The following is a 25,269-nucleotide window of genomic DNA, read 5'->3' on the forward strand; positions in this document are numbered from 1 at the left end:
GGCCCTCTGTTCTTCTGTATAAATGTTTCTAGCACCTTTCTCAAATCGTGTATTAATGCTATTAACTTTCCTATAGATTCACTTTGATGTCCTAGGTGGACAGTCATACAGTCTGCCATTAAGAACTTTTTCTTCCCTTCCAAACCTACTTTTCTCTTCCTTTCTCTCTCTCCCCCGCTTTCATAACTGTGTAACAAAGACCTGCCACGAAATGTTGAATACCAAGTAGTAACTAATAATGGGCATCTTTGTCCCTTCCTGATCTTAAAACGAGCATGTCTAACATTCTGTGCCAGTATGTTCCATGTGGCTTTAGGTTTAGGTAATGATTATAATAGTTATGTAACAGAACTGAAACATCATGTTTTTTAAATGAGTCTAAAATCATGAATTTTACTTCCAAAAATACACAAGGAAATGGAGGGCTAGGATATGGGGAAAGTGGGCAGATTTCTTTTTTATTTGGTGATGGTCTACAGCAACTCCTTTATACCTGAGGTCATTCATTCAAAAAATGGGTTTACATATGTCTTCCAAACATTTAAAGCTAAACAGGAACATTACAAATCAACAGAAGGCCCCCAAACACGAATTTTAAAGAGAGAGAAAAAGAAAGTTAGCAGAAGTTTAAAAACAAAGCCAGCAAGGTGACACTGAAAAAAGAAGAGTATAAAATCAACTGACAAAAGACTAGGTAGGTTTGATAATATTAAAACTGGACCTAGCAGAATTAGAGGTTTACAAAACTTGAATAAACGGAATAAAGATTATGACTCTATGAACCTGTAAGTCCTGAATGCAGCACAGACTATGTAAGACAAAGAGGATTAGGCGTATAAGGAAAAATGTGTAAGAGCAGTATGAGAATTTACATTTCTCCTTGAGAGAAGCAGAGCGTAGATAGAAGGATCGAGAGACTCTTACCGCTATTCAATTAATAACATTGACCTAATTGTTATATGACACATCGTTTCAAAGGACATACCCTGTACCAGAGAACCAGGAAATATTTACAAAATGTGTTTGCTTAGCATGCTAAAAAGAAATCCTTAATAAATCTTAAAAAGCAGCCTGTGTGCACTGGCTATAAATAGAAACTCTAAGTTAATAACAAGAAAAAAGGTAAAAAAATTAAAAATGCAGCCAACCACCTACAAACTGAAACACACTATCCTAAATAATCCTTGGATCGAACAAGCAATCAAATTTGTAGCCACCAAATATTTAGAAAACAATAATGAAAACACACCATTCTCAACCTATGGGATGGAGCCATAGGAGTGAAATACTAAAAACGAGATATTTATAAAATCAGAAACAAGAATGCTCATTATCATATTCAATCAACTGAAAATTATTAAAACCATCAGAGAATTCCTAACAGTAACATGGTTTGAGAATTGGAGAAAGAAAAACAAGCGTATCAGTCAGTAATGGATCCTCAAGTGGTAGGAATAAGTAAGGGAAGTAGAAGAAAGGAGTAAAAGTCAAAATGCTGAAATAAATGAGAAAATGAGGAAGAGATCATTCTTCTCTGGTGGCGAGAAAGAATGGAGGGACAAACCCTTGCCAGGCTAAGAGAAGACAAAAAATGACACATTATAATATAGATAGTATTATGTTATAATTATCATACTATAATAGATAAGAAATGTATTTACAACACTGGGATTATTAAGTGCAACTATATGCTAAAAACATTTTACTTTTTAAAAGATTTTATTTATTTATTTGAGGGAGAGAGCAGGAGGGGCAGAGGGAGGGAAAGGGACAAGAAGACTCCCCACTAGTGGGGAGCCAACAAGGGGAGGCAAGGTAGGGGTTGAGGGGGAGATCTATCCCAAGACCAGGAAATCACAACCAGAGCTGAAGTCGGATACTTAACCAACTGAGTCACCCAGGTACCCTAATGCTAAAAACATTTTATTTTTATTTATTTTTAAAGATTTTATTTATTTGACAGAGAGAGAGAGAGAGAGAGATCACAAGCAGGGGGAGCAGCAGGCAGAGGGAGAGGGAGAAGCAGTCTTCCTGTGGAGCAGGGAGCCCAATGCAGGGCTCAACGTAGGTCACAATCCCAAGATCCTAGGATCATGACCTGAGCTGAAGACAGACGCTCAACCGACTGAGTCACCCAGGCGCCCCAGGAAAACATTTTAAATATAAGGTAGACCACACAATGAATTTCCAGAAAAGGGAAAACTACAAGATGTACTCAAGAAACAGAACCCTGAACAGAGCAAGAACACATGAGGAAGTAAAAAAACTGAAAAAATCACCTTGCAGAAGAGTCAATGTCAATAAACCGGTAATTCTCACAATATATAAACTATTCTAAATCAAGCACGAGATAGTTTCCCAGTTTATTCTGCAAAGCTATCAAAACCTGTTAATCAAAACCAGACTTGTCTCTTATGCATAAACATAAATACGAAATTCTAAATACATGGTTAGTCAATAGAATACAGCAGCATTTTAAACGAGCGGCTCAATATTGGCTTCTACTAACATAGTTTGTTTCTATTATCCGTGGCTCAAAGGAGCAAATCTATATAATGGTAGACATTGAAAAGTCATTTGAAAAAAATTTAATGTCTGTTCCTAATAAATGAGCTTCATGCATACTCTTAATATTCAATTTCTAATCTGTACTTAAAATTATACACAGGAGTGAAATACTAAAAACTAGATGTGCATAAAATCAGAAACAAGAATGCTCATCATATTCAATCAACTGAAAATTATTAAAAATCATAGTAAAAGTTAATGTGGCCAGTGTTTTAAAAACCCACATGACACCTTTCTTTTTTTTTTTTTTTTAAGATTTATTTTTTTGAAAGATAGAGATTACAAGTAGGCAGAGAGGCAGGCAGAGAGAGAGAGAGAGGAGTAAGCAGGCTCCTAGCCAAGCAGAGAGCCCGATGCGGGGCTCGATCCCAGGACCCTGGGATCATGACCCGAGCCGAAGGCAGAGGCTTTAACCCGCTGAGCCACCCAGGCGCCCCTCACATGACACCTTTCTGATTTATGCAGTGCCCAGTTTAAAATATTACAGTACTTATATAACAAGAGGCCATTTCTAAAGTCAACAAAAATATTTTTTGGAAACTTTTTTAAAAAACCAACATGTCAGAACTATGGTAAAGAAAATTTTGGAACTTTTAAGGAGGAACATGTGAAAAAAACCATTCTATGCTCTCAACAGAAACACTTCTAAGTAAATTAAACACTTAATGTTTCCAGTTACGATCCTAAGAGGATACCATAGGAACAGTGATCAAAATGATGCTGATAGTCACAATGAAAAATAAACAGGCCAGAATAGAAACCTTTGAAAAAGGGACACTTAAGTTCCCTCCTACAACAGTATTATTGTCTGCCATGTACTACCCATTGTTCAAAGAGTTGAAAATACAGTGATAAAAACACTACAATGTCAGATGCATAATTGATAAAGATATGATCCAAGCAAACTTGTAACAAAAGAAATCAGGGTGGAACGTAACTGAAAGCCCAGAAACAGACCCCCAGAATACAGAGATGGCATTTACGAACTAGGACTAGGACGTACGGTTCACCAAGGCTGTTTGCATAGGTTCGCCACTCAAAGAAAGCAACAAAGTTGGACCCTTACCTCACAACATCTAATCAATTAAATCCTAAAATGGTTTAGCACGGAAGGGTGAGAGTAGGAAGCCAGAGAAATAAAACAAAACTTGTGTGAAAATTAAAATCATCTTGGAGAAAGCTTTTCAAAGGAGAAACCGTAGGAACAGAATAGAACTGACTACATATATATGTAACTGTTAAATTTTCCTACATCAAAACACACCATATAGTATTTTTAAAGTTATAGTTTCCATAAGGCTCTCTTTCTTATACAAAGAGCTCTTCAAAGCGACAGAGATAAACACCTAAAAATTAAACATGTGAATAGTTAATAAAAGATAAGATACCTGGCTGACATGAAATAATAATGAATTTCATCAGCAATCAAAGAAATACAAATTAAGATGATCTATCACCTGTCCAAATGGCAGCTTTAAAAGTTTTAACAGAGCTAAAGGAAGAGTGATAGGAATGAATGTAAAACTTGCAGACCTTTCCTGGGCAATTCGGGCTCAGCAGAGGTTTGGAAGTACACTCCTTGCGCCAGCAATGCCAAGGAAATCATGGGTATTGTGTATTGATGCAGATTTTTAGCACACTGTCATTTTTAACAGAAAAGTTAGAAATAGTTTGTATCCAGCAATGAGGAAATTTTAGGTTATAGTTCTTCTTTAAAGGAGTAATTGACAACCATCCAAAAGAGGGTAGAATGTAATTATTGACAGAGAAGGATGTTCACAATGTATTATTAAATGAAAAAACAAAACCACAAACTTATGGGCAATATAACCCCATTTGTTGTAAGAAGAGTAGATGCTCATTTATATACATCCATCGAGGCTAAATATTAATGGTTATGACTGGATGTGTTCCTACATTTCGGATGTGTACCAGGCTAAAAAGGGAAAAATAAGTGTTCTTATCCAACTGAGCCGCCCAGGCACCCTGGAAATTCAGTGTTCTGGGTTTTAAGCTTTGTCCCTAAAACATGGCACAATGGATAACAAGTAGTCCTCTTTGTCAGGTAAGATTGTTCCTGAAAGTCTGTTCTGGGTATAAGCAAGAATAAAACAAGGCTAAAAATGGCCTGGAATTCTTACGGCAGTTTATTTACAGACTATCATATACAGCCTTTTTTTTTTTTTTAAACAAATGGCTTATATTAAACACATCAGATTTCACAGTTACAAGACTTTACTAAAAGTTCTTGCAAGAAAGCACAACACCTTTACAACAAACTAACTGTAAAAAAAAAAAAATCAAAGGGTGATTCATTTACAGGGCCTCATTCTGAATGCAATTAGAACTAAAAATTCTTTTTTAATAGGACATTTGAAAGGAGTAAGACCCACAAGACTTGTTAGTCTACATAATTCAAAGGACAAGGTTTTTCCATTGTGGTCAATATTCTGTTTTCTCCATCTTGAACTGGATCACTTGATAGCTTATTAATTTGTTCTTAATAGCTTTTATTTTTAAACTAAAAACACTTTAAGAAATGATCTAAAGAGGCTTGGTAAATGAGAAACTGTTGCGCTCTCCTAACACCGCTGGAAATTATAAAACCTTGAAAGAATTTAAAAGCAATGTTTGCAGAGGCCTACTGATTTTCCTCCTACAAACAGAAAACAGATTTAAATGAAAGATTTTGTCTTACTACCGAATTGTCAGATTTTAAATAACTACTGTCTTAAAAAAAAAAAAAAAAAAGGGAACCTCTTTTTTAAAACCTATACATCCTGCTATAGGCTTCTGATAAGTTTTCTATTTCTCTATTTTTTGTTTTTAGAGTTGACTTTTTGAAGCCATTTGTGTTAAACTCATTGTTTGGTTTATAAATTTAATTATTTTAGACACTGGTAACGATTTTAAGTCCATTTTCTTGTTAAAAAGTTAAGTGTTTCCTGCAGAATTTAGATAAGGCTTAGAGGGACAGCCCAGGCAACCCATCTCTGAACCTTTTTCTTAGCTATATAAAGCGAAGGGAAGTATCATATGATACTAGATTATTAGAACATACGTTTCAGACTTTAAAAGTACCCAAACCAGTATCCCCGAGGATCAGTAGATCTTCATTCAGAACTTGTATTTCAGGTTTACTTTAAAAAAAAAAAAGAAAGAAAAAAGGACCTATGGTGAAAAGTTGCGTAAAACTGGACTGTGCTCCCAGCAAACACAGCAGAACTTTGACTCACAAGTTCCTGTGAGTAGTTTGGAAGCATTTAACCCATTTCACCTTCCATTTTTCTTACGAAATCCTGATCTTTTCTGCAGATGGGCTTTTTACAAACTGGCCAGATGCAAGTTAAAATCTGTTTTCATGATAGAGTTTCCAGTAGTTCTATTTCTTTCTGGAATGTTATTGCTCTTTTCCAATTTGACTTCAAAATTTCACGCTCACATCGTCATCTCTTACATTCGCTTATGCATAACTTAGATATAGCTGAGTAGCCTGGCAGCCCACCACAAGTATGACTTAATGCCCCTCGCGGGTACTGACATACCAGGTACTTGACTGTACTGACGCGTCCCAGGTGCTTGGCACTGGGCAGGCGCTGACGGTATGTTCACTGACAGAACGGAGCCCTGAATCACAGCTAGAGCATTATCCTAATTCACATTCCCCCAAACCATTTTCATCAATCACCCCTTAAAATGAGTCTCTTAACATTTCATGGGTGACCACAACTCTCCAACAAATAGGAGACTTGAGTTGCATGCAGGAACTTCCTGGGTCAGGAAACGCAAAAGGGAACTTCACAGGGGAGACAGTAAAATGCCTTGTTTTGGTAGGTCAGGCTTCTGAGCCTTCAACTTTCATCTTTATAGCTGCCATCTGACTTACCTGTGTCTGTCCCCCAAACTTAAGTAATATATTATGTTCCTGAGATTTCACTCAGAAATACTCAGGGATTACGGTAATTATAATTGGAATTAGTGACTTCCATCCCTGTTCTTTTTATGAAACCAAATTTGCTCAAGTATTCAATGGTACGGAAGGGATGCATTAAGATTTTTACTACCGTATTTCATCGATTCTTTTGTAGACTAACATCTCTGAATTTGGGAAGTGTCATAATTCATGCATCTTAGCATTGTGTTGTCGTTTAATTGGCAACAATTTTTTTCTAAGTGGTACGTAAAATACTGGTATGTCGCACAATTAACGATGTCTTAGGGTAATACGAGAAGCTGCGGTTCAAATTTCAATCAACAGTTTCCCTGTCCTCCCAGCCACTCACCCAACATAAATACATAACTGAAATGTTGGAAGAACTATCCAAACACAGTTCAATTTTATACAAAATATTTAATTTTTAAAACACAGGCTATTCATGTCACATAAATATCTTCAATTTTCAGTTAGCTGCTATGGTCAGCAGAATTATCGAGTGTGACTATTAAGAATAACTTAGATACTGTCACTTATAGGAAAGTCTAAAGCGCTAAGACTCACCATATTAAAATTTCAGATACTTGAATACTGTAGCTATTTTGCTAAATTTCAAAATATTTCTTCACTTCCTGCAATGTAGTTTTATTATGTTGTTAGTACGCAATATTCAAATAAAAGCAAAATAATTTTTCTTCCATTCATTTCTCCCCAACAAAAAAAAAGTTCCATCGAAAAAATAAAATGATCAACTGACATCAACTCATTTTATAGCAGTAAAATGGTAAAATATCCACTTTAAAATATCCTTACTGTCACCAAACTATAATGTTTCCCATATACTGTTTTGAAATGAAGGGTCACAAGTCAGATAGAGGGCGTGGGGGTAAAAAGACTGAGTTTAGAAGTGGAGCAATTTCCATTCTAAAACAGTTTTTTCAATTTACAATTCCAATCAAAAAGTAAGTTACCAGGAGAACAGTGAAAACAAAACGGCTAATTGGCACAACTCTCATTTCCAGAGTTTATTTTTCCATTTAGTGATAACGGAAACACTGGTTCTTCACCTTTGGTTCCTGTTGAGAATTATTATAATTCTGTGTGCGCGTGAGCGTGCACAAAATGTTAGTCAGACTTGACACCATTACGGCTTACATAGGGGTTAGTCTGTCATTCTTTGTTGCTTTTAAACAAAGGAAAAAAATGTTAAAATGAACTAAAGTTGCTCTAAATCTGGCAGAAGTCGTAATAAACCTCACAGAAGGTAAGAGGAGGGAAGATAAGAGGTTTTCTCTCACTACTTCTTTTTAGCATCAGTAGATTCAATCTAGGCAATGTTTCTAGTTAACAAACTGAACAGTTAATTTTTTCTTAAAATGGCAATTGCATAACTTAAGATATATGATGTTTGCCACCCTCCCTCCCCCCCCATGAGCTGAAACAGAATCGGGGAAATTCTGTTTCTGAAGCCTTGCGTCTACACTACCGCCTTCCAATGATCCATGACAAAAGGAAACAGGGACAGTATGGCAGCCCGGAAAAAAATGGTACTCGGAAATTCTCATTTAGCTATTACTTTCAACCACTTATGACATAACTTTGTAGAACTTCTTGCAAGTAACAAGGTCCTGACTGGAGTTCTAGTCCCTTTCTTTGCTCTCACTCTCCTATCAAGACAAGGTGATAGTGGAAGGTAACACAGCCCAACGACAGGCAGGAAAGAAGAAAGTGGGACAGGCAGAGGGAATGGATCTGGCAGGAACTGACAGGCAGCCCCGAAAACACTGGAGAGCTCCCTGCCTCTTCAATACAGTGTATTGATTCCCTGTAGAAGACAAATGGGTGTAAAGGTTAACTGCTTTTTCAGACCTTAAGCTTACCTGTTAAGGCACTTACTTACCCTCCCCACCCCATATTTTTCATATAAAACCCACTATTTCATTTGAATGCATTTTGCTCAGCTATGATAATCTGCAAAATAAAACAAAAATAACGTTGACCATTTTTTTTTTTTTTATAAAACTGTTGCATCAAGAGAAAGGTTGTGTTTTATTTTCTGAAGTGAGCACAAAGTACACCTTTCACAATAACACTGAAAGCAGGTGCAAAGACTGACAGTGACCTTTGACTAAAGGTAGCTTTGTAAAAAGAAAATACCAAATAAATCAGTGCCCTTTCTGATTGTTGTAAAACTGAGGGGGGCGGGGAAGGGGGGGACGACTGGTTGGTTGTTACATAAAAGTTGGTCCAAACTTACAAAAAAAAGCACAAATGTGCATAGTTCAGAAGATCTGCAAGAGGGCCATAAAAGACTCTTATGTCCCTAAGATTAGCATCCACTTAAAACTGCAAGAATACAAAATAAAACAGTTAACTAGAATTTGTGAAGATGTACAATCAACAGATCTAGTTTTTAGAACAGCATGAATTTAAGCAAAGGTTTTTTTTTTTTTTTAACTATTGTATGCAAGACCCTTTTCCACATAAAAATAAAGCTGTTGTTGAATTAATATTATTCAAGTCTCTTGGATTGCTGCCTTAAACTGCAGCTAGAAAAGTCTTTCCAGATAAAAACGATGTGCCTGAGGAAAAACAGATACTCAGTATGGTAACCCTCTGCCTCGACCTCTGCCAGCTGGTGTGCTAATGTGTCCCCTGTATCCTTGTGAATATCCAGGTCCTTGGGCAGGAGAAGTCCAGGTCTGCCCGTGCATGAGGCCAGGGCCACCCGGGTTTTCCTGTAAGTTACCGCCATAGTTATAGTTGTGCATCTTTGCTGGCAAAGGATGAGTACTCTCTGGCCCTGCGGGAGGGTCACTGCTGTTGGCCAGGACTGCAATGGGGCCATGGCTATATTCAAACCTGTGGTCCTTGTCTCCACTAAACAACATGGGACCGGTATTGAGGTAAATGTCTCCATATCCAGCTACTGAACTGGGAAATGACTCGGAAAAGGCAGAAGGCTGAGGCGGACCACCAGAATGAGATGAAGCAGTACTGTAGTTATCCAAAGACTGAATATCCGAGTTTCCAATGAAGCTCCGTCGTTCCAATGTTGGAGCAGAGCTACCTCCCAGACTGTCACTGCTAACGTAGGGAGCGGAAGAGAAAGAAGAGGATCCAAAATTGTCCTTGTAGTCGGATGTGGGTACATAAGTGTCTCCTGCCTGGTAATCAATACCACTTTCTCTTTTGGGGTCATCCGGGGGCTGATGCTGGGCGAGCAGCTGTAACAGGGCTGCTTTCACTCCGGCGTGAGGGTCAGTTAACGCAGAGCTAGTGGTGGGAACATGCTGGTTTTCTGTCCGATAATCCAGATCTTCTTCGGTGACTGGTGGTGGTTCAGGTGGCTCAGGAGGTCGTTGATCAGGAGGCAGAATACGAGGCCGGTCTGGTTCTGGTGTGAGCTCCAGCATCCTCATATCTTGGTGCTGAATGAGGTCATCTTGCCCTAAGTGACACAAAGTGAAAAAAGAGAGTTAAAAGTTATCATGGAAAACTAGAAGTTCAAAACAGTCCATGTTTCCTATGGGTGGCTGTAAAGAACATTAGAAGTTCCATCTCTGGAGAAAGGGAAAAAAAAGAGAGGGAGAAAGGAAGGAAGGAAAGGAGGAAAAAAGGGAGAGGAAGGGAAAGCAAAAGAAGGAAAAAGCGATATAAGTACTACTTTGCGGGCTACTCTAAGTCTATGGTGACTGAAAAATTTAACTGCATTTGACTTTTCAAAGGTATCTCACATCTACCTATTTATAGCTTGAAGAACAAAAGCTCCTATACACAGAGTCTCTGCCTTGGTCAGTATCGTCTTGTAGTTGGAGTAAAGACTATTTCTCAACTACAGGTTTACAAGACAAAACTCTACGGCATTCAAAATGAGCCACGTCACCCACGGATAATTTGTTAAAGAAGCTGCTCCTAGAAATAAATGAATAAGGAAACAACCCATAACCGGTGACCTGGGATTTTTCAGAACCCATCCGCGGGCGATGCCACCGGACACTCCGCGTCACCGCTGCCCCCCAACACCACACACACGGCGCGGGCAGCAGCGTGTTAGAGGTCGGCCATCCGCACACTCACCCGACGCTGGGGTGCTAGGTTCTGGAGGTGGCCTGAGTTGTAACGACGCTTCGTGTCCTGATCCATTCTCCCTCTCTTCTAGCAGCACATCCTTCTGCTTTGACTGCTGGGCCTTTATTAACTGAGTCAGCAGAACCGCAAACGCGCTCTGCACGGCCGCCTGCGCAGCGTCAGTCTCCACTTTAGGCTGCACGCTCTGAGAAGAAGGCTGAATTCCTCCCAGCGGTTTCGAAGACTCCTGCTGTGGTGTGGATGGATCTGTCTGTTTTTCACCTGTTGCCAAAATTCCAGCAGGAAGGTTTATTTTATTTAGCTGCTGTTGAGTCTCAGAGTTTACCTTAATGTTCAACACTTGGACAAAATCAGCCACATTAACACTTGTTTTAGACTGCAGTAGGTTTAGGAGAATTGCCAATTCACTGTGGTTTAACTGCTGTCCAGGGCCTGTTTTTACTAAAGACAAAATTTGTATTAATTAGCATTGCCGTCATTCATAGCACACCCCGCCCCCCAAAATGGCCCTGTGTGACCATATTCATATGTACATTTGTGGGACAGTGTTTAAGAAACGCTGTGAAAAAGGCATCTCAGTCTAGTTCTAATTTCATGGACGTTTAAGATGGAACTGCTCTGAAGTTAAAACTGAAACTGTGGCCCATTCTGAAGGGGGAAATACTTCAAAAAGGAAACGTGAGACTGTGGCTGGAAGCCCATCCCCTACACAGAAGCGGGAATCAGGAGAGCGGAGGAGGAGGACACCTACAGAGTCAGCATTCTCTAAGCATTTCACATCCTTTACTCCTCACAACAACCTTAAAGCCGTGATCTGTTATTAGTACGCGCCGCTCCTTTTTTTTTAACTGAAGAAACTGACCTCCAGAGACACTAACTCACATGCCCGAAGTCACACACTCTAAGTGGCTGAGTTGAGGTGAGAACCTGGGTGCTCTGATTCCAGACTTAGAGCTCTACTCACTGTACTGCTCGTCTCAAATAATGCTTTTTATATCTAAGGACTGCACCTTGTTTTTGCAGTAAATTCACACTGCAATGTTGTAGACTCTTTCATAAATGTATTTTATTCAAATCACTGTTTTTTAAGTTAACTCACTTTGGGAAGTTTGGACCTCCTACAGAAACATGCTTATGATGTGCACACAAGCTCATCTGCTCAGCACCAGCAAAACAGATGCCCTTGTTTTTCTCGAATTTTCCGTTTAGACTTGTGATGGTTACACAGGTTCTTGTGCAAGCCTCTGTAGTCACATGGAACAAGGCTCGAGGGTATACACTACTGTGGAAGCTCAGTGATACTACATCGATAAGCAATTTCTATAAGAATAAAAGGCAGGGGCGCCTGGGTGGCTCAGTGGTTTAGGCCTCTGCCTTCAGCTCAGGTCATGGTCTCAGGGTCCTGGGATCGAGCCCCACATCGGGCTCTCTGCTCCGTGGGGAGCCTGCTTCCTCCTCTCTCTCTGCCTGCCTCTCTGCCTAGTTGTGACCTCTCTCTCTGTCAAATAAATAAATAAAAAAAAAAAAAAAAAAAAAAGAATAGAAGGCAAATAGAAGAGAGACTTCAAGAAGATGAAAACACTGATGATTAAGGCTATCCTTTGATTTTCTCTCTTTATATATCCTGAGATACTTTTATTACTTCTTTGTTAATTTTAGGGTAACTTGAAACAAACTTTTGCAAATTCTTCTTATGACCCGCAGGCATTACTAAGTAAGGAGCCAAGCCTGTTTGCTGTGGCGCTAAGAGCCAGTTTCCCTCATTTTCCAGTTCATGTCTCTATCAGCAGAGCTTCTGTGACGATGCTCTCTCCTCTACAGAAAGGGCATTTTCTAATTTTAAGACAGATGATGATGACAAAATTGGAGCACAAAGGATTCATTTCTATTTCACAAAACCAGAATTCTCACTTAACAGTGACAGTTAAAAAAGGGGCGGGGGACAAAAAATGAAACGCTGACCAACAACTAACAACTGGTTTTGGTTTGTAAAGTAACATGTATCAGCGCTTTAATGTAGTCTGACCAAGGTCAAGTATAAGCTTGCAGCTTACATGGGAAAGCATTAAAGGTAATCTTTCTCAGGCTTTCTCAACTAATCTACTCTGTATTTATACTCCACCACCAAAAGTTGAATCTGATCAGTTCTATTTTCATCAACCAACTGACCTTTAAAACTAAGTGACAGAATGAGTTTAATAAATTTCCAACCACACTGAAAAGGTTTCATTCTCAGGAAGCAGCTGACTCTTAGAACAACTGAGTCAGAGGAAGAAATCTGTTTCCCCCAAATAGCCTTCTTCATCATACATCAAGTCCTTTCTGGCACACAGGAGAGTCCAATCTTTGAGATTCTAGACTATAATGGGACTTATATTAAGAGTGATTTGTGGACATTATAAGCCACATAAAAGAGCTTCTTTTAGGAATTCGGCTGTTTCCCTCTGTCTACGAACTCCTGCACTAGGGCAGACAGGAAGTCAAGAAACCTGACCGTTCACTGATCGCTCTCTGCCAAGTCCATCTTAAGCCTCGGTGGCTTCCTACTGCGGCGCCGGGGACAGTGCGGCGTCTGCGCAGGCAATTCCCAGGGAAGTGTCGAGTGTGGGGAATAAACCTGAATGTTTCGGCCACAGATGCTTACACTAGAGCAGTCTCATCACCGTGAGGCCAGAACAAGGGAAGAACACCGACTACCGCGCAAAGCACTACTGACCAGGTGCGAGACTCGAGTTGGCCTGAGGTTTCAGCTGCGAAGATGGCAGTGCGCCCTGCGGGGTGCTGGCCCTGCTGTCGTCAAAGCCGAGAGACAAGTCCTTCCTGGGGGCTTTCACTGTGGACACATCATCAGTCATGCCCATCTGCTTCTGTCGTCTTCGCTTCTTACTCCACAGCTCATGACAGTCTTGCCATAAAGGAAGGCTGGAAAAAAAAGTATCCAACTGTGTGCAATGTTACTTCTTAACAACACCCCAAAGCTGCTAACAGTCACTACAGAGCTGCTCCCCACCCCCCCATCCCGCCAGTCGTTCCTGAAGACTGCAGACACACGCTGTGTGACTCCTCAGTAAAAACAGCCTTGACGCCTGCCCCCCAACTTCAGAGCTTCACCTCTACAGCCAGACTATTTTGCTGTGACTTCTGAATAATCAGTAAATAATCATTTAGTAAAACTATGAACGAAGAACACAAGTTCATAAAAGTATGTTACTATCATCCTTGGTGCAACCTTTTAAAGCCAGGTCTTCTCACAGTCCACCACACATTGAACAGGACATGGGAAAAAAGGGAAAAAATATGCCATTTGCAGAAAATGGAAACAGGATTAAAAAGGAGTAAAAGCTAGGAGATAACGTCTGTGAAAAACTTCCTAGTAAAAGCGTCTTACTTTTTTAATGCCCTCTTATTTACTTCCATAATGAAGTGCTCTAAAATTAAACTATGCTACAGAGAAGTTTCAAAAGTAGGTAATCCAGGCTCATGACTACCCAACAACAAAGAGTTCTGAAAAACTAGCAACTATCAAAATTACCCACAATTCTGAAGCAATTCTGCCTTAATGTGATTTCATAAAACTGACAACACTATAGAGTAACTTTTGCTTAAAGACATAAATGTTTGATTTGTAAGTTGTTTTCTTCTTATCCTAATAAAAATTCCAGTGGGAAGTTACTACTGTATCTATTTTAAAGATGAGAAAATTGAGGCTTGGAAAGGTTAATAAACTTGCCCAGAATAACTACAAATGCCCTTACACAGCCCCAACCTGGTGACGGATCTGCCGTCTTCAACCTGGGTATGTTTCCCTCTCAGGACGCTCTCCAAGGGGTACACCTGAAGCTGCTGTCAAATCATTCGAGACTCTCTGTCCTCTCTCCTGACCTCGACCCTGGAGAGTGGCCTGCACAGCAAGTTCGTTCACACCTCCTCTTCGGTTACTCTCACCTCACGTTACAAAGTAAAGGCATATGCAACAATATGGTCCAATCTTAGCAATATAATATTAAGTAAAAAAAGTCATTCCCAAAAGATTACAAACAGCATGACACCCTTTTAATAAATTCTTAATAAAATTAAAAACAACTAAAATTTTTAAATAGAACTTTTTATGAATACATATAGATGGCAACAAAAGTATATACAAAAGAAAACAGGGATGATGGTTACCTCAGGTGGAGGGAGGCAAGGGGACAGGTCGTAGGGCAGGGGGTGGGGAGAGGGGATGATATGACTAACGGAGGTTACTGTCAAGGTTCTAGCTTTTATTTGGTAGGTTCATGGCTGCTTATTAAAATCATTTAAAATAACTAAGTAACTAAAAGAAAAAAAAGAGAGCCATGCATGGACCAATGATGAGTGACACAAGGATTATGATTAAACCAAGTCTATGCACCTGAGGTCCAAAAACAAAACAAAGGCATACCTCTCAGCCATCTTACTATGGTGCATTGCCTCAGCGTGTAAAAACCTCCTGGAGTAACAAACAAAGGTACAATTTGAAATATTGATATTGGGAAGCTTTAAGGCATCATAAACCCGCCGAAGACTTTCCTTTCTGTGCGCTGTGCATGTGCATGTATCATAAGATGTGTGGCCTTATGTCCCTGGTGGGATATTCTGAATTCAGATACACTGCGGAGTAGGGAAACTGGAGTGACTTCACTTCGATGCTCTTGCGGTAAAGCCCCATGAGAGGAAAGCAAGCAAAGAACTCCACTAACAAGGGCTTTGGTTCCCTCCCACAGTTTAAAGCTAAGAGCTTCCTCTGTGGATTATCTCAACACTCATCTCTAGGAAAGATAAGCAATACCCAACAAACAGCTCAAAGGTACAGGTTAGTGACGCTGACTCTGGATACACCAGCGATGTTTTCCAGGATGACCAAATTTTTATTTGCTTTTCTGAAGGTTCAAATACTGGCTCAGCCACTTACTTATTGTGTCTCATCAGGCAAGTAACTTGACCTCTGTGCCTCAGTTTCCTTATCTTTAAAAATGAGATTAGCAATACAATCTACCTTACGGGGTAGAGGTAATACATGTTAACATACGCAGGCGCTGGACAGTGCCTCTCACACAGCAGGCACTCTATTCATGTTTGATACCATTTACCGTCATTCAACACCACAGCTGAAAACTACTTTAATCAAATCACATCATGAAATATTTACTCCAATTACAGTTGATCACATTTTATCTTAGAAATTGTTCGGTGCTTTTTACTTGCTGTTAAGAGAAAATAAAATTATAGGCTAGTTGTCACTCTAATTCACTTTTTAGCAGTAAATGCCTTCTTTTCGCTAAATCAGAAAAATCTGACACCATGTCTAATACAATTAATTTGAGAGATTTTTGTTTTGGTTTTTTGTTTTAATATCCCATTCTCATTTGATTATTCAAAAAAAATGATGAGTTTAATACATACACATAGCTCCCAAAGGAATACCACGCCAATGCTTTTCTTCATAGTCCTCACCTCACAGATAACTGATCATTTTAACTACCTATTACATATTACAAAATAACGAGATGCTTATATAACTCTTAATTTATACATTAAATCAACAGCTTTAATTACAACCTGACTGCTTTAGTGATATATCCCTAATTTATTACTGGATTACAGCCTGTTCACCAAAATGTGTATTAACATCCTTATTTTTAATGGAGAAATGAGTCAGTTGTGTTCTGATAAAAATTAAGTGAATTTAGGTGATGTGTTTGACAATATGGGGAGTTTCCAATTAGGTTACGTGGCAAGCGTTTCCCATGAATGGGATGTATCTACAGTTCCCAGGTTTCCACAAAAACATGTAATAAGAAAAACAATCTAACATATGGACTGGCTAAGTTGTACTGACATTACCTGTTGACTTCCTAAACTTTTCTACGTATACTAGATGAAACGGGCACTAATAAAAGAAAAAGTACCAAGTGTAAAGAATCATTTAGGGGCACCTGGATGACTCAGTTGGTTAAGCGACCAACGCTTGACTTAGGCTCAGGTAATGATCTCAGGGTTGTGAGATTGGAGCCCCATGTTCGGGACTGCACTGGGTGTGAAGCCTGCCTAAGATTCTCTCCCCCGGGTGCCTGGGTGGCTCAGTTGGTTAAACGGCTGTCTTTGGCTCCAGGTCATGATCCCCAGGTCCGGGATTTCTCTCTCTCAAATAAACAAAAATCTTTAATAAAAAATTCTCTCTCTCCCTCTTCCTCTGCCCCTCCCCAGCCCCCCACCCCTGGTTCATGTGCCCTCCTCTAAAAAAAACAAAAAAGAAAACAAGAAGTCATTTAGTAAGTATTAGTAAAGCTTCTTTAGCTTACTTTCTCAAATTCTGAAAAAAATTTGAGAAGGATTTTTAAAAAGTCTCTTCAAGTCACGTGGTTTCCTATTCTTTACTATCAAGAAAATTATGAGAAAGAATCCTAAAGTTGACATCTGAAAGATCATTGTAGTAATTTCTGATGACAGGAGCGCGTGGGTGGCTCAGTGGGTTAGGTCTCTGCCTTCGGCTCAGGTCATGGTCTCAGGGCCCTGGGATCGAGCCCCACCTGGGGCTCTCTGCTCAGCAGGGAGCCTGCTTCCCAGTCTCTCTCTGCCTACTTGTGTTCTCTCTCTCTGTCAAATAAATAAATAAAAATCTTAAAAAAAAAAATCTCGGGGTGCCTGGGTAGCTCAGTGGGTTAAGCCTCTGCCTTGGCTCGGGTCATGATTCCAGGGTCCTGCGATCAAGCTCCACATCGGGCTCTCTGTTCAGCGGGGAGCCTGCTTTCTCCTCTCTCGGCCTATCTCTCTGCCTACTTGTGAGCTCTGTCTGTCAAATAAATAAATAAAATCTTTAAAAAAAAAAAAATAATATCTGATGACAAATCACTTTGTGATTTTTGCAAGCCATGTGGAAGAAATGCAAAGAATTCAGTGACAAAACTATGACAAGAGTCCATCTGTTCGCGAAGGCTTATTTACAAGGGTAAATTATAACTTATAAAAATAAAAAATAAAATTACAATTAATGTGGGACTTTCATTCTAGAATAAGCGTATTAACTGACAGATATTAAAATTACATGGGGGGGATCATAGCCCTACTATTTCATTAGGTTGCATCACCAACCAAATTTACACACACACACACACACACATTCATTTTTTATTTTTTAAGTAGGCTCCACACCCAGCATGGAGCCCAACACGGCTTAAACTCACGACCCAGAGATCAAGACCTGAGCTAAGATCAAAGAGTTGGACACTTGACTGACTAAGCCACCCAGGCGCCCCTTTCTTTCCTTTTTTTAAAAAAATTTTAATTGAAGTAGAGTTAACATAACACTATATTAGATGCAGGGGTACAACATAGTGATTCAACAATTTTCTTTCCATTTTTTTAAAAATATTTTATTTATTTATTTGACAGACAAAGATCCCAAGTAGTCAGAGAGGCAGGCAGAGAGGAGAGGGGGAAGCAGGCTCCCTGCTGAGCAGAGAGTCCGATGCGGGACTTGATCCCAGGACCCTGAGATCATGACCTGAGCTGAAAGCAGAGGTTTTAACCCACTGAGCCACCCAGGTGCCCCTTCTTTCCATTTTTAAACTTAAATACACAGTAGTAATATTTGCAAAGATCATTTGATTAAGAAGAAAAAAAAAAGGCTTTGTATTTTCTAAATGACTCTTGGTGAATATCAAAATGCTAAGATATTTTGATCCCGCTGGACACATTTACAAGAGTGATGTAACTGCCCATTTAAAAATGTCAACACTTACCATACACTGAAATTTATATCTTTTGCAATTATTCCAACCCTTGATTTAAAAAAGTTTATACACCAATTAAAAAATGTGCTCAATATAGCTTTTACCAGAATTCTTTCCTGCGGACCACTTAAACTAAGAGATCAACTTAGTATTACCTTGGGAGAAAAATGACCTTATATTCCTCTTGACAGGATAAAGCAGGAAGCTCACCTCCTACCTCAGTAGTATTCTTGACACACACACAAAATGTTACTCTAATTCTGATCACAAGAAAGCAATTAGAGCTAGATTTTAGAATGTTTTACAAAACAGGTAGCTTCAACTCTTCAAAAATCTCAATGTCATAAAAGCCCTACCCGAAGAGTAATTAAATAAAGACTCAAGAGACACTGCAACTAAATGAAATGTGTGAGCTTTGAATGAATTCTTCATCCAAGACAAAAAAAAAAAGCCCAAAAAACCAGACTATAAAGGAAATTACTGGCCCAACTGGAGAAATCTGAATATGGACTATCTACTAGATACTGCAATGTTAAATTTCTTACGCTTTATAATCGTACTGTAGTTATAAAGTCCTAGTTCTTACAGAAACACAGCAAATCATTGATAAGTGTTGTGTCACTCTCACAATATAATAGTTCAGGGAAAAAAGTTTATTATATATAGTGATAAAGCAGATGTCAGTAACTACTGAATCTACATGAAGGTTATACAAATGCTCATTGTACTATTCTTCCTGTTTTTCTGTAGAGGTGAAATGTTTCCAAATCAAAAGTTGAAAAGAATTCTTCTTTGAAGGAAGAAGAGTCAAAGTGTCAACAGAATGATTCAGATCCTTCAACATTCAAATGATAGATCCTTTTTTTCTTTCAAACCATCCATAATGGCAATTCATATATAGTTCAATAAAAACTTAATAAAGCTGAATATGAAGGTCTTAGAAAATATAATAAACCCAATCTAAGTCATAAGTGGAAGAGCCAGGATTTGGAACTCCAAAGCCCACGTTTGTTCATTCATAATATGCTAATTTTATTACATGGAAACATTTTATTACAGAAATAGGCTTGCTTTTTATAAATTTTTAAAGTTATCCCTACAAAGTTTCTAGAGCCTATCAAAAAGAACCAAATGGACTGCTTTGTCCCCTCCCTCTCCCCACCCCCCAAATAAATCTAGAGAAATTATAGGAGCCACAAGGGAATGAAGGTTCAAGAACCCAGCTACTGTGACTCTCTATACATTTTCTCTCAATCGTACGATAAATTCATTCTATACTGGCTTTTGTTATTAACGCTCTTAGGATTTCCTATTGGATAGTCTGCCAAGGAGTATTTCAGAACTGCTCTTTCTTACTGAACTTGCTGGCTCCACCCTGAACTGGATTTGTATTCTTGGGCAAGTTTCTTAACCTCTGAGCCTGCTTCCTCCCCTGCAGAACAGTGACAATAATAATACCCACCTGATAGAAGGGAGTACAAGAAAAATGCTCAGCAGAGCACTCAAATTTTTAACTACAGGAACTAGCAGCAGTATAAACACTAGGACTGGTAGAAGTAGTACCAGAATAATATTGGCAGCAGGAATATTAGAGTTGAAATCTAGTAAAATTAGAAAGAGGAAGGCTGCTTTTGCTAACCCTGGTTAGCTGAACATGAAACAAGTTCTGCATTCTAGATGTACGAATTATGTGTGTTACTACTATTCTATTTCTTTTGATTTATGCTACGTCTTTTGACTTAACTAATCATGGAAGAGGTTCTGATTGTTTTATATAGATGCTATTAAAACTGGCCAGATGGGATCTAACATAATGAAAAGCCACTTACTCTGGTGGAGGCATTTTTGAGGGTTCCACGTCCCGCAGGAACTCGCACTGGAGCGCCTGTTCTGCAGTGCAGCGCTTACTGGGATCCAAGGCGAGCATGTAATCAAACAAGTCTAGTGCGGCTGCAGGAATACTGGCAGGAGAGGACGACAGAAGTCATGCATGGTCTCTGACACAAGCTTAGTGTTTCTTTAAGCTGACATGTCATAACATGTTTGTTCTACTTTATTCCAATAAATTCCAAATTTTGCTTTGAAGAAACAGTCATTTTTACATAATTTTTTTAAACTACTATTCTAAATAATTTGAAATTTGGCCAACAATGGTGTATCTTATTACTGTTGGAAATTTGTGATTATGCCATAAATTAAGAGCTGAATAGAACAGTTTCCCATAACAAAATAAAAACCTGAGCTCAGATAACATGAAAGTTGCTCCATTAAGTGGTGTTCAAGTTTTGTCATGTAAGCTCCAAATGAAACACACACACCTAAATCACTGATACCATAATGACAGTGAGATGGTAATTTGCATGTAGCAAAGGGAAACTCAAAAGTAAAGAACACAGAAGAACTGTGATAGGTCTACCTTGGGTCAATAGAGGACAGAGTGACATTTAGAATTCTCAAGAAATAACTAAAAAAAAAGGAAAGAAAATTCAATGCGATATGGACACGTAAGCATCCCCTTCTTACAAAACAAATTCTTCTCTTAACTTTCGACGATATTGCTTCTTTGGTTTCATGGTGTTGAAATATGGTAGTTTGATTACATCGGGCCACACTGCAGGACATGGACTCCCACATATACGGCTAAACAACACACAAAAAGAGGTACATCAATATAAACTCCACAGAAGAAAAAAATACAAACAACTGCTATATAAAAATCCCCTCATCCTTCAACACAGAAAAGTTGGAGTCTTGATACTATATGTAAGAAATTTCATTAAATATTTTAGCATCCCAACTTAATTACTTGCTTTAAGGAATCAATTTATTTTCAGTGGATATTTCTAACACTCCAAACATTCCAATTCCAAAAAAGAAAACCTTCACATTTTCAAAATCAAGTCTTAAAACACAGGTAATGCTTTAAATATGCCGACCATATCTTGAACCGAGATGAAAAAATTTTATGCCAATAAATTAAGGAACCAAAGCGTAGGTTTATGTCTTTCTCTGGTCTTCTAGGTACCTGTCATTACTTCTGTGAGAACCGCGGAAACAAATTTCCTACACCCAGGAAGGGAACGATACTGTCATGTCTGCTGCTGCATCCATCAACAGGAAGACCCTCAAAGTAACACTCTTGAAACACAGAAGTTCTTCAGCTTAAGTAATACCACTGATTTTAAGGTATTGATAAATTTTAACTGCTTTACTCTGTGCTTATCTGTAGCTCGAAAGCCCTATTTTTGTACTAACTACTAAGTCCCTGTTACAATAACGTGTAGAGGTAACTCCAGCTGGTAAGCATTTGAAAACTCACTCGGCAATATATAGATGAAAAATTTGTTAAATATGGTTAACCTGCATGTACTGAACCTCAAAAATAAATGTACATTGAACATAAAATCCTCAGCTGATCTTCACATGTGAAGAGGAAGTGTCCATATATCACCGACTAAAAATAAAAATGTTCTGTACGTAATAAATATAAATGCACCAGTGTGCACAAACAAAGGATGACTAACGGTGTCCAGCCATCCTTTAGCTGAGCTGTAGAACGCTATCTCAGAAACAGACATATTTACATAAGACAACTGCTCATCTTTTTTAAGCTATGTCCCTAAAATGTACTTTTTTGGTTTCAACAGATATTACAATTTTTGGAAACACAAGCTTCTAAGAAGGTAGTAAGAGCCTATTCTTTGTACATGGCCAGTCTCTTCTTCCTCCCAACTAGATTTTTACAACCTCCTCAAAAATACAGTGGCTCCGTTAGGAAACAAGGCTGACCTTGCGTCTCAAGCCGCGTTCCTAGTCTCATTCCCCAATTCATCTCTCCCCACTGCCCAATCACACTCTCCCACGTCCGTGATCAGATTCTCTCTCCCTTGATTCTAACTAGTGGACAATCTTTTCATTGCACAAGATTCAGATCAAAAGTAGTCCATTCAGTGCAGTCTTCTGTATCCTCATGGCTGCTCAGAAGGGTCCCTTCGCATTCTACTTGCTTCTTTGGACACTTTTTCGTATTTCATGCTGCTTTGTATCTTGGTTGACCTGTCTGTTTCGCTCACTAAAGCGAACCGTGTCTCTCATGGTTTTGTGTATTTCTCCAAGTAAGTATATAAATATAAATAATCCTTGGCAGGCTGGTGTGTTATTACAGAAGTATGAAGTTCACTGCAATTTTTAAAAATGAAGGATACTTTCAACTGCAGAAACACAGGAACATGCACTCCAGATATGGAAGAGGTGCGGAATTTGGGCTACAGCTCCAAAGATAAGTGAGCAACAGACAGGTCAAAAGTGAGTAAGAGAAACGTTCCTGGCAAACAGAAGTGCATAGACAGTCATGAAGTAGTCAAGGACAGACATGTGGGAAGAAGACAGAGGAAACAGGTAGAACTTGGGGCTCAGGGAGGGTTAGCTGAGAGCACAGATAGGAGCCACAGAATGTTTTAAAAGGCAATTTGCCTAACTATAATGAAGATAGACTTTGAAAACAAACTTTAAAACTGAATTCTGTCTGTGATACTGGTCAAACTGCATTGCTGAAGAATCTGTTTCTTCTTTTGTTAAAGAGAGGTTCATTTCCCTTCAAAGCTGTGAGACTAAATGAGCTGGCATCTGGACTGTTCAAAAGCTCTTCGATAAAAGTAAGTTTCATTACCTCTTATTCTAAAGAGCTTCAGTTATTTTAGGTGTTGTGGGAAGACAGCTGAGTGGTTATCTAGCTGGAGTAGCACACCGGACGGAACAGATTCACTGAGGCAGGGAAAGTTACTAGGAACTAAGGAAGTAGACAGGACAGCAATTGATGGTAATTGCATATTAGCAAAAACTAGCCTGATGGCCAGCCAGTGATCTCAAAATCACTTACCGAAGAGGTCTTGAGATGGCTCATACACTAAATCTGCAAATACCTGAGGTCTATTTTGGGAATCTATTCTGATGTATGTACTCTGGTAGCTTTTAATTTCTGTGAGGCCAACAGGACAAAGCCTTCTATAATCCATTCCTCTAATTGTTCTCCTCAGCATTCTCCTAGGATGAACCTGGGATCAATGCCGTCACACTCCACAAGTGAGAGCACTGTCTGGATCCAACTGCCGCTCTGAATTCATAGATTACTTTAGAAAGGATTGCTATCTTCAGAAGGCTTAACACTTCTATCCCAGAAATGCCCAATTTTTCTATTTCCTCCAGTTTTATATTTACATGTCTTCAATTAGACCTTATATACTACTTTTTATCAGGTTTTTTTTTTTTTTTGCTTTTTTGAATGTATTCTTATTCCTACTAAACAGTCTAAGCAGTAAATAGGGAAGTTTTGTTATAGAAGACATCTTAAATATGACATACAAAGTTTTAGATAGCCATCTGAGATCCTATGGCTCCTACCATAGTTTTAATAGTTTCTTTGAGGCTTTCCAGCTTTACAATCTTATCACCTACAATCAATTCTTCTCTATTTTTTCAAACACGGATACTTCTTTTTCCTGATATGGTATGATATGTGGCAATTTCTAAACAATGTTACAATGATAATGATGCCACATAATATTGGGTAGTTTCGTTTGGTTTCTGACCTTAATGGGAGTACCCCCTCTCACTGTTTACAAATGGGAAGGATGATGACTTCTGGTTTGAGAAAAACAACACATAATAAAGATAATCACAGCCACACACACAAACTCACATATATATCCTGTTAAGAATTCATTTATTCCTTTTTACTGTGGGCTTTATTTTTGTGACTTTTAAATTTTAAAGGATACTTCAGTTTTGTTAGTTTCATTTTTAGAAACTATTATAATCATCATCTGCATTTTCCCCCCTGAATAACTAATGCCACGAATCATATTAAGAGCATTCTTAATACCCACACTTATATTCAACAGAGGAATACTTCCTGGCCTTAGTAATATACTACCATTTTAGTGTAATGCTGTATCCTACCTGTTCATTTAGATGTTGTACATCAATATTCCTATGTGAGACTGGTATACAGGAGTTCTCAAAAATGGGGTTCAGACTCTTCAGGTGAAAGGTGTTACTAATACATTATTTGCCTTTTTCAGTGTGTTGACTTTGCACTGATGGTAGAATGGAGAATGACCAGCACCTTAGCACGATTCAAGGCAGTGGCACCAAACTATCAGGCAGTAAATACTCTTCACTACTATACCATCTCCCGGGGCGGGGGTGGAGGAGAGATACACCACATGCCACTTAAGAATGTACTAAAAAATCGTTAATGTTATTAAACCCTAACACTATTTGGAACAGTATATATCTTCTTTATATTCTCAGTGATGATACAGAAAATACTCATAAGTACTTTTGCTGCTCAAGAAATTCTGATAGCTATCCTGAGAAGCACTTGTGCAATTATTTGAGCCACAAGCTGAAGCAGCCGTGTGTCTTTCATGGACCGTCATTTTTACCTATATGAACAAGCAACACACTGTGGTCACTCAGAGTTGGGTATCTGCCAGACATTTTCTCACATGTGAACGAGTCCACTTTTACTTCAAGGACAATAATTGCAGTATTTATGTTCAATTATAAAATTCAAGCTTTCAGGAGAAAATTAGAATACTAGGAAGCTTACATCTATGCCATAGACTTGACAGCTTCACAATAAATATCTACAGGCTTTTCTGATGAGATTAGTGGTGATAACCAAAATTATATAAAGAAATGTTACATTTAGAAGATCTGTGAAATAGGGGACCCACTATTTTCCGTATTACCAGTGTTAACAAAATCATCACAGATCCAGAGTGCAAGACACACTAATGGATTTTAATATATTAGAATACAAAATATCCCTTCATATGTTTTCAGACTGTATATTACAACTAACCTATAAGAAATTACCACTTATTTAGTGTAATTGCAAAGAAGAACATGCACAAT

The 25,269-nt window shown here is 38.7% G+C and overlaps 1 protein-coding gene across 3 annotated transcripts in view; it reads right to left on the reverse strand.

Annotated features, from left to right (window-relative positions):
* Positions 1-3,360: 3,360 nt before the first annotated feature.
* CDK13 (cyclin dependent kinase 13) overlaps positions 3,361-25,269 on the reverse strand; it is a 135,331-nt gene continuing 113,422 nt past the window's right edge. The window contains exons 10-15 of one of the 3 annotated variants that reach the window (XM_046020097.1): positions 20,872-20,988; positions 20,178-20,309; positions 15,018-15,065; positions 13,311-13,516; positions 10,583-10,855; positions 4,517-9,953 (exon numbers count right to left, since the gene is read on the reverse strand). In XM_046020097.1, coding sequence (XP_045876053.1) covers positions 9,103-9,953; positions 10,583-10,855; positions 13,311-13,516; positions 15,018-15,065; positions 20,178-20,309; positions 20,872-20,988 — 1,627 coding nt within the window. In that variant the 3' untranslated portion in view covers positions 4,517-9,102. Of the gene's footprint in view, positions 9,954-10,582; positions 11,036-13,310; positions 13,517-15,017; positions 15,066-20,177; positions 20,310-20,871; positions 20,989-25,269 lie in introns of all 3 variants that reach the window. The other 2 variants (XM_046020096.1, XM_046020099.1) reach the window with 2 other exon arrangements.

This window comes from Meles meles, chromosome 10 (genome assembly GCF_922984935.1).
Source record: "Meles meles chromosome 10, mMelMel3.1 paternal haplotype, whole genome shotgun sequence".
In the NCBI taxonomy this organism is placed as follows: domain Eukaryota; kingdom Metazoa; phylum Chordata; class Mammalia; order Carnivora; family Mustelidae; genus Meles; species Meles meles.